At 42.7% G+C, this 15,062-nt stretch overlaps 1 protein-coding gene across 1 annotated transcript; it reads left to right on the forward strand.

Moving 5' to 3' along the window:
* The first annotated feature begins 465 nt into the window (after positions 1-465).
* On the forward strand, positions 466-2,713 carry LOC131102404 (transcription factor E2F1). The gene is made up of 4 exons (XM_058048056.2): positions 466-939; positions 2,050-2,143; positions 2,243-2,462; positions 2,536-2,713. Exons 1-4 carry the CDS (start codon positions 724-726, stop codon positions 2,696-2,698), a joined length of 693 nt encoding a protein of 230 aa, XP_057904039.2. The 5' UTR covers positions 466-723; the 3' UTR covers positions 2,699-2,713.
* The last annotated feature ends 12,349 nt before the right edge of the window (positions 2,714-15,062 follow it).

Here is a 15,062-nt window from a genome sequence, read left to right on the forward strand (position 1 = left end):
ACTCAACTTCAGGACGTTTTCTGGAGTTAAACTCACACTTCAGTTATTTAAAACTTCAAATTGCCACTCTGTCTCAACATTAATTACAATCAATATTTTCATCTAACATTAAATTTTATAAGCAACAAGAGTTGTTACATACTCGTTGTCTCTACTGTGCTCTCTCTTTACAATCATCTTCACCTTGTCGTTTTTTAACTAAATAGACCATTAATCGGCACAATTAACATATGCAAGTCGCATACACAATCGTCGTCATATTGGTATGAAAGTGTTGAATAGTGTGATTGCCTTTATAACAATTAAGCTTTGATAACTAATAGAGCTGTCACATGGTGTTTACGTCTAACTTCATTTTTTAACACTTTTGACTTTACAATCGCCATTGACGTTTTGGAGTTATTTCCAAGATTTGAAAACATAAAAATCACGTGATTCCACAACTCAGATCCCATTGGTCTGCAGGTTGTAGGTCATGACGTAACATCCGCCTGTGAACGCTGGTCGGTTGTTGTGCGGGATGTAACTATTAGTCACAGTTGTGTATAAAAGGCACACTTTTGTTGTTAGGTTTACATTGTATCGTTTTGAAACTGATACGCTGTAACAAGTGGGTCTTACGCATTCCCACGAGGAGATACTGGCATTCGTGTGGTTACGACGGCGCCGCTACTATGCTAATGTACGTTAGATGCTAGCATAATAATCACAAGTATCAAAGACATGCTGAGCGACGAAGTAGCCGTAGCCTCGGAAAGGGACGAGCAGGTCAGAACCGAGGCGTCCAAAGACAAAATGGATACATTGGACGAAACGACATCGAGTGATCCACCCTCTCACGTAAAGGAAGAGACATGTGAGTCAACAGACAAACAGGCTCCAGAGGCCAAAGCATCGTTACTGCCCTTGGATGGGCATGCATTTGAGGAGATAGTCAAGGTAACAATGCACTCGAGTCGGTTTCACAGCTGCTTGTTATGTTATACTTAAATAAAGCATACATGACAGTAGACAGCAGACGTCTTTGTAGTTATTGCAACGAATGCAGCTCCCCAACTCCCTTCTCTGCAGAGTATTCATTTCACGATAAGTGCTGCGCACATTTAACACTTAAAGGAAAACTACATTTGTTTAACTTTCCCCACAACCCAAACATGTATTTTCGTTATGTGCGTTCTCGAGAGAGAAGACGAGTTTGCATGCGGGAGCTAACAATGCACGTAAAACGGCTATTTCGACCCCCAAAAAGGCCAACAATGTACCATTATCTGATCTCTATATTAACCAAGCGATATTGTTATTGTCGCACCAAACACGAAAACACGAACTATATTTTACTGGCTTAGTAACACAACACCTCCAATCACGACCGCGCGGTACACACACCCACCCACGCCGACTTGAGCTGCAACTGTGTTGTTTATAAGTTTGGAAAAGTTAACGCTATCTTGTAATCATACCTCGGACGTGCATTGTAAAAGGTTGTGGCAACAAGCCGAAACGTTGGTCAGCTTTAATATTCCACTCGCTACCAACTAAACACCCGGTCAGACTGAATCAGTGGATACCTGCTCTCAACTTCGACCCGACGACACCGCGACGAAGACTCAACAAGATGCTCGTTTGCTCTAGCATTTTTTACCCGACGACTATGCTACATTTACCAGCTCAACGGGGAGCACTAGTATTGTGCTGCGAGATATAGCCATCCCATCAGTCGGCATCCTAACGAAAGCGGACACTAAGTGGCTGTTGATTACACTGTTATCCATGAAACAGTTAGCACTAGCTTAGTTGCTGTTGCTGATTGAAGTTGCTATGCGAAATCAATGAGCCTAGCAAGGAAGTTCAGGTAATGTTTAAAATGATGAAAATATAAAATACTGCAATTATTACACGCTATCATGGACGTAAAACAGCATGTATTAAAAACGGTAAAACGTTGTTACATGCACATATAGAAAAAACACCATGATGATGATGATGATGATGATGATAATAATAATTACTTGACAATGTCCTTGTAATTTTTATGTTTAATGTTTGCAGCAGGAAGAAGCTGTTGATGAAGTCGCTAAGGAGGGTTGCAATGTATCCGTAGCCAAGAAGCCCAGCACGTCACTGCCTTGCACAGGAGGAACAGGTAGGAGTCTTTCACTTCTTACCAGTTACAGTATATCTGCCCAAACTCTAAAAGCAGCAATCATAGCAGTACCACACAAATCTTTAACTTTTCCCATAGGTTTCAAATATACTTTGAGAAGATCGCGGAACGACGCTTCACTCGTTTTATTGACACAGAAGTTTGTAAAGATGCTAGAGCAGGCGAAAGATGGCATTTTGGACCTTAACATCGTCAGCAAGTACCTCAAAGCCTCTAAGAGACGCCTCTATGACGTCACAAACGTCCTGGAGGGGATCAAACTCATCAAAAAGAAGTATAAGAATCACGTGCAGTGGTTGTAAGTACAAATTCTTGGTTCCATTGACTGATTGCTTCTGTATTGAAATTGACGCTTGATGGTGTGTACACAGGGGTGGTGGGCAGCAAGAAGAGAGAGTGCAAATAGTAAAGAGGCTTGCTCAAGAAGAGAAGACATTGGATGAGCTGATCGGGAAATGCACACGTGATATTCATCTGATGTGTTTGGATGATGCCAGCGCCAGATATCCTTTTTTTGACCACTTGTATATCTAAAATAACCTTCATTTTAGCCATTGATGTGTCTTCCTTGACTGTCTGCTTTTACATTTGCCTACTTGACATACGGGGACATTCAAACCATTCCCAGCCTCAGAGAGCAGGCTGTGTTGGTGATCAAAGGTCCCCCAGACACAAAGATGGAGGTTCCGCACCCAAAAGAGGTACTTTTTAAATGATACTCAACTGCTACTATGCTTTCTTTTGGGTATGATTGATGGGAAATTTGTAGTGACTTTTCTGGGACCTATTATTGATGAGCTTTCTACTCAGCCCAACACCAGCGTTGATTTACCGTATTGATTCAAATACAAAATACCTAGGAAAAAGGTTTGAAGCAAAATGACTTTTCCAAGCAAGTCGGAGCTTTTCTTGCGTGACCTCGAGAGATGCAGCAGTGACATACAAACCCGCTCAAAAAAAGTAAAAAGAGTCTTTGTTTAGTCCTCATATTTGCCAACATTCAGACTGTTGTCTGCCTATATCCGTCTTCAGAGCCTCCAGATCCACATCAAGAGCACTCGGGGCCCAGTTGAGGTGTTTTTCTGCTCAGATGATCCTATACCAATGGAAGACACAGACAGGGTCTCAGCCAATGACACCAGCGACAGCCACATGTCCATCATTAGTAACAATGACTTCTTTTTAGTAGACACGTCCTATGCGCTGATGCCTCTCAAAAGTGAGCCTTGTTTATGAGGGTCCATCAAAACACCAGAATCGTCCCTCTCACTCCATATTAACAATTGTCGGAACTTCATCACCAACCCCTTTTAACTGGAAAAAACTATATTTGTTTTCATCAACTTCATGATGCAGAATGTAGAGTACCCAGAAAGATGCACATTGGATTTACTGGCGTCTGTTTTTGCTTTGGCTCTCAACAACTGTGTGTACAATGTACATGGTTATGTTGTGGTTATAAGAGGATAATATTTGTGCTGTTACTGTCAAACAACAATAAACGTGATGTATGAATGTGGGAAGATACTTTTAACCAGTTTTGATTGGCTTTGATTCTTTGATAGATTTTTGTGCAAGTACTTTTTTTTTTTCTTCACACTTGTGCTGTAAAACGAAAAATAAAGACGTCCGTCCATCCATCCATCTTCTATCGCTTATCCGAGGTCAGATGACAGGGGCAGCAGCCCAAGCAGGCAAGCCCAGACTTCCCTCTCGCTGGCCACTCGTCCGCCCTCCTCCTCCAGATGCCCATGCCACCTCATCTGCCCCCTCGCGAGTCTCTCCCAGATGCGTCTCACCTTATCTCCAAGGTAGAACCCAGTCACCATACGGAGAAAACTAATTTGCGCGTACCCACGAGCTTGTCCTTATGGTCAGTACCCAAAGGTCATGACCACAGAGAACTATGCCTTTTGGCTCTTATCTCTCCACCACAATTGACCGATGCGTTTATATATTGCTGTTTCAACGTAGGCCCTGTCTACGTTACACCGCGTTGACGTCATACTATGATATTAATGCGTTGCCTCGCAAGCTCGCCGAAGGCGGATTGTTTATCCGTTAAATAATGAACTTTTTTAAATAGGCTAGTTTCTCCATTGACACTAGGGGGCAGTGTAAACCCACATAAACATCCTGATAAATACTACCACTGATGTTTTGCAATTTACCCTCCCATGTGCAGGATTTGGTTCAAGCCTTAACATCAGATTCTGCAATGAAATGTGATATTTCTTCTCGCATTTTTCTCTAGGACTAATTATTTGACAGCAACCAGTTATATTGTTACTTGTATTGTGCTTTGAAGATACTTGCATGGTCTTTTTGCTGATATGTCAAGTTAATAATGTGGCCTGTAGAGTCTACAGTACATTCACATAAATATTAGAGACAAGTCAAAAGAAAAGTCTATTGATGCATTTGCTGATGAAGCCAGCACGCCTCGCCGGCTTGTGCAACGGAGCCAACTCACCCTTGGCGGCGAGGAGCGCTGGGGAACGTGGGAAAGCAAGGAGAAACGGCTATAAAAGTGGCAGTATTTTTTTGTGATGCAGCTTTTTACAATTTAAAATGTAATTACAAAACAGATTGCATGTTCGTGTGAACTGAGATCAGTTATCTTTTATTACAGTTTTTGTGTGCAGTCCACAGCATCCTTTTTGAACAGATTGACTCTTAAGCATCGTCTCTTCAGGAGCATCCTTGCGTTCATGCTGACATCTTCTCATTTGGGGTGAGTTCCTGAAGGCTGAAACTCATTACAATTCACCCACTACCTTTTTAAAATTAGTAGTCATCGCAACACACTGTGGCTTCAGATGCAAAGCATGCTCTCCTGATGCAGTTAAAAACTCAGGTTCATTAACTTGTTTGGACCTGGCATCATTATTAATTATTCATATAAATCAAAAATGCATTCTTTCTGTATTTTGACATGTTTCATGGACGTGTAAACAAAACAGGAAAGTTATCACTCAACCTACCAATTTAAAATCCTGTCAGATCGGTTGCTACGTCTCTTTGTCTGAATCAGAGCATCAACTTAAAAAAAAAAACATCCTCAACCTGATGATGTAATCCATTGGGAAACTTGAGTACCCACAACCGTCCATAGATGGCAGTGTTGCTCCTCCAAACCGCCCCAGAAACCCTCATCAACCCAGTTCCCTACAAACAAGCAGCACACCCTGAGTTCACAGTCACTGGATCACTACAGTTATTGATTCATGTGGGTTTCAGGGTTTTTTTGTCCCTCTTTGTGTGCCACAAAGAAAAAAAACAACAGTAACTATCGAATAAGGTCGTATTGAATGAGGCCTGACGTCAGCCCGCCTCAAGAGGACACGGTTAAAGATCAGTCATTAAAGCTGTCAATCATCTGATCAATCTGTCGATGGAGTTTCATTTTTAGAGTGCATTTCCTCGTCGTTGACAAACAAACAGCAGGATGGCAACAAAAAAGCAAAACAGATCATTGAGCGAGGACCAAGTCTCAACTTAAGGCCTCTCCTCGGGGGGTTTGGGAGTGCAGTCCACCGTTTAAACGCATCGTGAAACATATTGTTGCTCTGGAGTCGATGACGCCTTCTCCCCTGGCCGGCCTGTTGTTTTGACTGCAACACAGGCAGTGAGTGAGACGACACAAAAAAAAAATGAGTGTTAAAACGGGAGCCCGAAAGTAAGTAAGAGAGAGAGGAGGGCGGGAGAGAACATACAACTCGCTTCGCATTGGCTAGTAAGAGCGCGGCGTCTTTTTTGTGTCGACCAATGGGAGGCCTCTCGTGATATTTTGGGTTTATGAATGAAACGTGAAGTGAGAGAGGAGCAACACTGGAATAGTTTGATTCATCAAGTCACCAAAGTACACCAAGGAGATACAGCACATGCACTGGAGGGCCTCTTAATGTCGAGAGTGGCAACACGATACTTAATAACAAACCTGCAGGCTGAGGTCGCCTCCGTGCTCACATTTCAGTGATGGCCTCATGCCCGCAGAATGAAGCCATCGCACTTATCCAGTTAGATGAGATTACTGTACATTCACTGCCCACACCTCCTGAATGTAAAGGATCCAACACATGTGCTGCATGAAAAGGTCCACTTAGAATGCAGTATAAAGCTCTTCTTCTTCCAGTTGTAATGTACAGCAATGGGGAGGCTGTGGGGTCAGTGTTGCCCGCACAACTGCTATCTATTAGTGACAAAGGGAAGATGTACATTTGCATAATTGGCCATTGGGGACTTGAATTGATGGAGATGAAAAGTGACAAAAAAACGCAAAACAAATTCCGTCGATACTTTTGATCATTTTTGTCACAAACAAGGTAGAGCCACCTGTGAGTGCCCTTGAGTGGGAGAGGTGCCCACAACTCGTTGAGAAGTGCGGAAAGCAGTTTCCAGATGTCTGTTCACTAGATTTGCTAGCCGCTTTTTTTGAAAAAACATATACTAGAGGGGTGTGATTACTCACTAAATACAGCGACAAAGACGCATTCTATTGCAGACCAGGTCAGTATGAGTTGTAACAACAAGCTACATTCCCAGACAGTCCCATTGGGGTTGGTGAGCGAGGGCATAGCGGTACTACCAAATGAATGTGTGGCGGACCATATTGATTTGTGGCGGGCCATCACATAAAAATGTATGGGAAACACTGCGGCGATCAAAGAGCACATTGGGACGGGACAAGGGGGCCTTAAACCAAATGGACACTTTGTACATATTAACATGGAATGCAAACAAATTCTGCACAAACCAGTTGAGGCTGAGTCACCCATTGGATAGATAGTTTTGCTAGCTGAAAATAACAATCCAATAAAAACAGTAGCTAGGTTATCTGAGGTATCCAGATGACTCATTTCATACATATGCCTCTTAAAAGCAGGCATAAGGAGACTGAGAGAATGTTCTTTTTCTATCTCCTAGAGACATTCCACAGGGGAATCACTACTACGCGTGCTGCATTCAAAGATAGATTAATGTTCGCCGCCATGTAGCGAAAAAATGCAAATACTACGTGTCCTCATAAGTCAAGCTCTCGAGGGTTGAAAAAGCATGGCACTGTTGCCTTCTTTCACCCCCACAAAGCAGTTGAAACAAGATTGTTTTAATGCATAGAATAGGAGATAAGTAGTGTCTGTAATGTAATGTACTTAGCTGAAGCTGTGGTTCATTTACTTTCCACCCCAGTGAATGCGTGAGAGAGGAGATGGTGCCGGATCAATGAAGTGCACCAATCCATACTGTAGGTGTATGGACTGATCATTAGAGAAAGTGATTTTCTCCTGTCACATGGTCTTCAGAGGCTCGTCTGTGCAAAGGTTTGACCTCCTCATAGGAGGATTTGGCTTCAGATGCACCCTGTGTCAACGTTCCACATGTCCATATTTGTACGGGCTTGAAAGGTGCTCTCTCTGCTCTCTGGAGGAGTGAATGCGAGGAGTCAGATGATGTAGTTGATTTGGCCGGATCATGCACAGCTGGGCCCCGGCTCTGGTAAATGCGGGAGGGTTGGAATGTAAGGTCTACTTCCCGCTTGTTGCTCGTGTGAGGTTTGCATTTCCTCCTCTTCTAGTCTGCTGCATTAGGTGCGGCGATGACAACACTCTGAGGCCTTTATCCAGCCCTCTTCTCTAGGAGTGTTTCTTCACTTCCACTTGGATGCATCAAATATTTGCATAGACGGAGCCAGGCGTGAACCTGAACCCATAGGCTTATACCCTTTAGCCAATAGAGGCAAAGGCTGTCAGTCGTCATTTGCATGCAATTTGCATTGAATCCCCATGTGACTGTTTGCAATGTCAGGAGGGCAAATTAACCAGTGTTCCGTTTTAGCCAGATTTGCATCTCATTTGCATTCAAGTTACTTAATGAGGGTTACTTAGACGGCTGACCCTCGTGGAAACTCCTTACCTTGTGCGAAGAGCCTGCAGACAGCGAGACGGGCTAATTTCATTAAGGGAAACAGCCGTTTGACAGAGAGAGTGCCTTTGGATGTAATCATTAAAGGGGACGATAGCTTGCAAGCTGTTTGTAATCAGGCACTTTTTGCATGCATATGGACATTGTGTCATATTTATTGTAAGGATGAAAGATTAGGCATGGAGAGTATAGCAGGCAGTATCAATCTCCATCAGCATCTTGAAGCAGGCACATTAATCATCCCATCTACGGAAAATCATCCTCATCGGAGCTACCGTGTGCGTGTAGTGATCAACGCTGCGGATGCAGAAATGGACAGAAGGGGAGTTAGTGGCCGACTGAGCAGAAGCGCTGCAGCCAATACCTCTTCATTGATCCGAGGAACTTGGTCTGGCTGTTAGACAGTGTTCTGTCCCGCTAATGTGTTCACATGGCAGCACCTGACTGAACGGTCTCACACACGGGCCAAATCGTTTAACTGTGCCTGCTTTTCCACAGAGACTGTTATTTCCCGCTTCCTGCAGTCCTCATTTCTTTTCCTTCTTAATTTATACAAGGGGTAAAAAAAAAAGCTTTATGAGCGGATGGACTACCTCATAGAGTTGGATTTTTTTTTGTTTAACGACTCAGCCCAAATCTGCCGGAGCACTGCAGTCCCTCACCACTTTGATGCTCAAATTTCACAGCTTGACTCTATCACAGGTTTTCATAAATATATTCATTAATAAATCATGCTGTTTTGTGGTTGAATGCATTGTGTCTACTATATTGGGTAATAGGAGTGTAAAGGTGACCATAGGGGGGTTAGTTATTGTCTAGAGAGCTCTAATAATCTTAAAAAAACATATTTAGATGGTTGTAAACAGGTTTTCTTTACTGGAACAGCAATAGTATAGTAACGGAAGTATAGTAGTAACAGAAGTATTACATTTATAACGAAGGAATCCTACTTTGCAGAAACTCATTCATCTCGGATGTATCTGGAACCAATTAACCGCGATAAACGAGGGATTACTGTCTATGATTTGCCAAGAATTTCATCAGACTTTTTGTTTGCTTTGCAACACATTTTCCACCAGGAGTAGTTTCACTGTTGCTTAGTGGTGCTTTTGTGCTTCCCTTTCAAAAGAATGTTACATCCTGATGAAAGAAAATCCATCAAATCAAATGTTTTTTCCTTTGCTCAAGGATTTGTAGAAGGTTTCATACATGTACACACACTATAGGTGCAATATGATGGGGCTGCTTTAGAGTGTTTTTCATGACGAAAAGCACGGTCCTTTCTCTGTGCATTAATGCCACAAATTGTATATACAGTATATAGGGAAATGCCCTTGTTGGCTGGACCTGTAAGCAGACTAACCAGCACTCATACCCTCATTACCAGGCTTTAAGTGTTTAGTGTTGTGTGAGGTGCTTAACCATGGACTTGTACTTGCACGCATGTGCATATATATACTATATACCGTATGTGCTTGCACACACACATATACACACACATGCACCGTGAGTCTGGTCGTACGTCTAATGAGAGAGAAGGCCTTGAATGGTCCTCATGCTTTGAAGCATTAAAGCTTAATAACCTGTCCTTTCAGCTCGCTCTAAAGAACATGCTCCGTGCTGATAATTGGAAAGATACTGCCCATTTCTCTTGCTTTCTCTTGTCTCCTTTGTCTAATGGCTGCATTTGCTTCAGCTGGAACTATTACTTGCCCATAAAAGATTACTTCCCTGTTTTCTCAATCACAATTTTTTCTCTTTAGTAGGGGCACAGCGTGTGGAGTTCTTCCTGTTGATGCCTTTCAAACAACTGTTGCACTTAGGGGGTCATTCAGAATGGAAATAAATGGGAGCTAGCTTTGAGGAGTAGCGGCAATTTAATGCAATGTAACATAAAAACAAGCCTGTCTATCACAACATAAGGAATTATTTAACATTACAGTCTCTTAATAAAAAATATTTGAATTTAGATAAAAAAATTGTATTGTAAAAAATGTATCGTTATCATTAAACTCCTGATTAGCAGCCTATGATTGTTGGCATAGAAACCTCAAACTGATGTTATCAGCAGTTGACGCTGCAGTTCTTTGCTAACTCGAACAACCATGCCACAAGGCTATGCTTTTCTTAGTGATCACAGCTCCAAAATAACCCGCAATGGGGCCAAGGATAGTTGCTAGTGCCAGCATTTTGATTTGCATTACTTCGTATAAGAAGCGACGTGCCACTGAAAATGTAGCATAAACCTGCAGGTGAAAGGTCACTTTATTGTTTATAATTCTGTTTCCAACGCGGTGGCCTTTCTCTGGTGCGTCAACTTTGTCATCGCTAATCTTTCCGAATGCAATGGTATACATGAAAAGGAATTTTCCAATTGCGGGTCTACATGCGGCGCTATAATCAACTAGAATAGCCAATGGGGCATGCGCAGTAAAGAGTAAACTTCAACATCACGTGATACCGACTTCCTCGAGTTTTTCTTTCACTTATAATAACTCCGTATTGCCAGTTTTTTGTTCGTCCAGTCTTGAAATTTAGTTTGAATCAAAAACAAACTTTCTGCAGCGGTCCAGTGCCGATTGCTCACCTCCATTTTTTTAAATCAAGGAACGTCTCGAGCTGCGTGTTACGTCATATCTCAGCATTCGCTGAAAGAACGCACCCGGGAACAGGAAAAGATAAAGTTAAATCTTGCTAATATTTTATAATTAAGGTCAGCACATGTTTTATATAGATATGTATTTTCTTTTTGAATAAAACTGGACTTGTGAATGGCATCTAGAAAGGTTTAGATTCTGTTCTACAGCTGGCGCTAATGCACACGAAAGCTGCTTGCCAACCGCCAATAAACAACAGAAGAAGAAAAACACCACGAAGAAGAACGCAGTCTGACAACTTTCCGTTTGAGCGGGTACAAGATACCTCAATCGAATTGGGGAAAGGAATATTCTACCCCTGTGAATCCGATTATACGTATATTCATTCGGATTGGCACTTTTCTTTCGGAATGAGTTGTATAAAAAGGTTAGATTCTTTCCGTTTGAGCAAATAACCCGAATGGAATTGGAATATTTGGGTCCATGTATACGTGGTTATTATTGTGCTGAAATATCGCATGTCTTAGTGATGTTAAAATGTGGGCTATTCCATGCTGATTGCATGTAGATTGCCCTGCCATGAACATCAGGCGTGCCACCAAAGAGCGAATGGCATAGTTCCAACATGCGTCTCATTTTCAGGCTAATTAACCTTAACGTGATTGCTGCTGTTTGACTATGTAGACTATATACTGCTGCGCCCTGTTCCTCTGAGCCATACCTTACCTATGTTTACGCCTTCAGCTGTTTTCTCGGGACAGTTCGTGACAAGAGGTAATGCTCGGGCCATTCACCACACACGCATACTAGCTATTGGCCACTAAGATGTAGGTCTGTGCACGTGCCTATATGCTGTGGATTAGAGTAAAGGGCAACTTTATGTGTTGACGCCCAGAGCAGTGTTTGTATAGCTTCCAGTAAGTGCCTAATGTGTGGTCACAGTTGGAGGAGGCCTGTCCACATTGCTGTGTCGCCACGGGGACGAAGACGACAGTTCAGCGCGGTCGCCTGTTTAATGCGCGCTGACCCAGAAACTAACAGTCTGACCTCTTTAGCTTCTGCTTATAGAAAATCTCCTTCCCTGTCTCCCCTCCTCTGTTGGCCTTATGTCCTCTCCATGTGACGATGCCGCCTCTTCCAATCTACTGTCAACCTGTTCAAATCTATCTGTCAATGCATTTTTTGTCGCTTCTCCCTTCCAAATGCGAGTTTCTGAGGTCACGTCGATAGATTTATTGTCTTGATTTCCTCTTGTGTTCGCCAACATTTTGAAGGATTGCTTTTGTTCATCCGCCGTTTTATATCCAACCCATCTGTCTTGGAAACTTCTTTGGCATGCTACAATTATGTTATTAGAAAGCACAACCTTGATTTGCCAGAATATTAGCTACTCTCTAGGTCTGTGTCTGAGTTTTTTGGGTTGCATATGTAGTCTTCTGTGAATGGACTCGTCAGGGACATGCAGCAGCACAATACAGGCTGCTTGAAAGGTGAACACAACAATGGTATATATTTACAACAGGAAGTGTGAATTCTGGAAGGTTTTTATTGGCCCTTGGCAGATTTGGGGTGGCTCAAAATACTCGGTTTCAACTCAACTCCAATAAAGTTAGGTTCCCAGCTAGCGGCACAACAAGTTCTTTTAACCACTCAGGAGTGTGAGTGGGTGTGCCTGGAGGCGGGCCGTGGGTGGAATATATTAAAACAGACCGTTTTTGCGGGAAGCACGAAATCCAAAGACATACACTTGAATAGGTGCAGATTCTGGAAGAACTAGAAAGCTTTCTGTACTGTTTATTGTGCGTAGCTGCTCTATAGGAGTCCATAACGCAATACAAAGGGCAGGGAAATGAGCATAATAGGTTCCCTTTAATACACAATCTACTGGAAAAAAAACAAAAAAAACTTGCACCAAGCACTCCTTGGCTGTCCGCACTTCCCACCACCTCTCCACCCCCGTTTATTGTGACTTATATAAGCTGTGTTACTGTCTCTGTTTGACCTCTCACTGCAGTGACAGTTGGTGCTGAGAGAACACCGCCCAATCCCATTCTATCAGGCTCAAGAGGTGTATGTGTTTTTTTTCTCTTTGTTGTTTTTTTTGTGCGTATGTGTTTGCCCACATTAGCGGAAGGTTGCCTGAAACATTCAGCTCAAATCTCGCAAATTTCCTCCATAAACTCTAAATTGACCTGAAGTGGGAAGGTTGAGAGATTAACATAAAAAACTAAATGCAGTGGAGCCGCCACAGTTCCTTCACGATCTGTTCAGTGATTCCAAGTTGATGTAATTTTGAAGCAGTTCTTCATAAAGAAGGACATAAAATTTGATGTGGCCATCATAAAATCTATGCCATACAGGCTTAGCACAAAAATAGCACAACTTTCCCTATGAGATGTTTGTTGTCAGGCTTCTCTGGTTAATTAACTTAACTGCACATATTCCAGGTTCCATATTGTCACACTTTTTCTCTTTGACCTCACTGGTACCCATTTTGGATTGACCACAAAAAAATCCAAAGAAAACATAGAGTTAAGAGACATGGCTGGCACATACACGCCCATGCTTCCAATTTCACACCCTCAGAAGTCATGCTATTATAAAACCACAAATATACAGCAAAGGTCACCAGGTGTCAGTAATGTTCATACTATGTTTGGTGCCACACCAAAACACAAGCAGCACACTTGATAGCCGGGACCACAGGCTTTTATTGCAAGTTTGAAATATCTCACAGCAGGCATGCCAAGCTAAAACTCAACTTTGAAACCCCAACATCACTGTCTCCCTCTAAGTCCACTAGCACTGGAAAAAGCGCGAGTCTCATTTATGCCTTATTTACTCTTATCTATTGGGTAACACATGTTCATGTCTAGAGGGCTCTAATAATGTTAAAAACTGTATTTAGAACCTTTTAAACAGGGTTTCTTTGCTCTATGAAAGTATTCAGTTTATAAAAAAAGTTCCATGAAGTAAAATTCCTATCACAGTTGAGTTCATCACCAATTAACAATGATAAACAAGGGATACTAACAAAAGTTGGCAGTGACAGCAGGTTTGGAATAGCACGACAGAATGTTGTCACTACTTTTATTAAAAGTCCCCTTCAGAGTAAAAATGATCACATGATGATGGTTTGAACTCATATGGTGCAACTTTTGAAGCAAAAAAAAACCCCATTTCAACCTCATCAAGGCACGGACCTACAATTTCATGGAAAAGAACACAGCTTTGCAAAAGCTCAAGTAAACATGTGTAGTGCGAGTCACTGAAGCCCAAAAGTAGATGCCTCAAGGCCGCAAAGCAGTGAAGTATATAAAATTTAATAATTAATCAGAGGACATTTATGCATGTTCCGATCAGCATGCATTTGTCACCACCCAGGACCCCCTCCCAATTGGCCTATCCTAAATGTCAGACCGCCCCTGTATGCACAGCACAGTGCGATGTTATGCAACTTTATCCTGACTACCACAGCTCTCCCCGCGTGTCAACAAAGCCTGCCGGCTGCGGCTCGGCCTGTGACAGCCTGTTGTTTTTGTTATCGTCCTCTCTGGCGCTGCGAATTGCCACTGTATTATCAAGCTAATGATATGACATGACATGTACCGCGTGGTGAGAAGCGGCGTTTGATAGCCGGAGCGCTCATCTTGCACAGCGATGATAAACAAGGCAAACATAAAGTTGGTGTCTGGGGGATGGGGGTGGGGGGGGGGGGGGTAAAAAAAAAAAGTGTGCTGTCATGTGCAAACAACCAAGTATTGCTCTGATTGATCACTGTTGAGGCTCACTTGGTAGTACTCTTTCTCTCTGCTATATAATCAGTGGCCTGGTTGTTGGGTTCTCGTGCACTGAGTTCACCTCTCCTTCTCTCTGGATGAGTCATCACAGGATAATCAGGCCCAGAGCCGTACAAGGATAACTCAGCCTGACAGCACAGACACGCTCTAACGACCATCACCATCCTTTCTACAGAATTTTAAAAAGCAATCGAGAAAGAGAGTGTAGGGAGGGAAGAGGAAAGAGATTGATTGAGAGTTTATTTTGGTTGTGTCCTTTTTGCTTTACTGACTTTGTGTACAGTATGCATGCATGTCTTTGCATAAGTAATGGTGGTTCTGCTGTTGGTATGTGTGTTTCCTCCCCTGGTGGGTTTAGTAGGTCACCGGGTGCAGCGAGCTGGCACATCAGGGTTTTCCCCAGGTTAGGGCCAAGGCCAGTGCCCAGGATAATTATGGTATTATTGTGTGTGTGTTTACTTTACTAGAACATTCTCCTCTTCCTCTCATTCCCCTCATATTCCCGCTCTGCACTGTTTCTGCAGCCAGTGGTGCCATCTGTCCAATCTGTGTGTGTGTGTGTGTGTACACGCTGAGCTT

This window comes from Doryrhamphus excisus, linkage group LG7, assembly GCF_037039965.1.
Source record: "Doryrhamphus excisus strain RoL-2023G ecotype Guam linkage group LG7, RoL_Dexc_Guam_v1.1, whole genome shotgun sequence".
NCBI lineage: Eukaryota > Metazoa > Chordata > Actinopteri > Syngnathiformes > Syngnathidae > Doryrhamphus > Doryrhamphus excisus.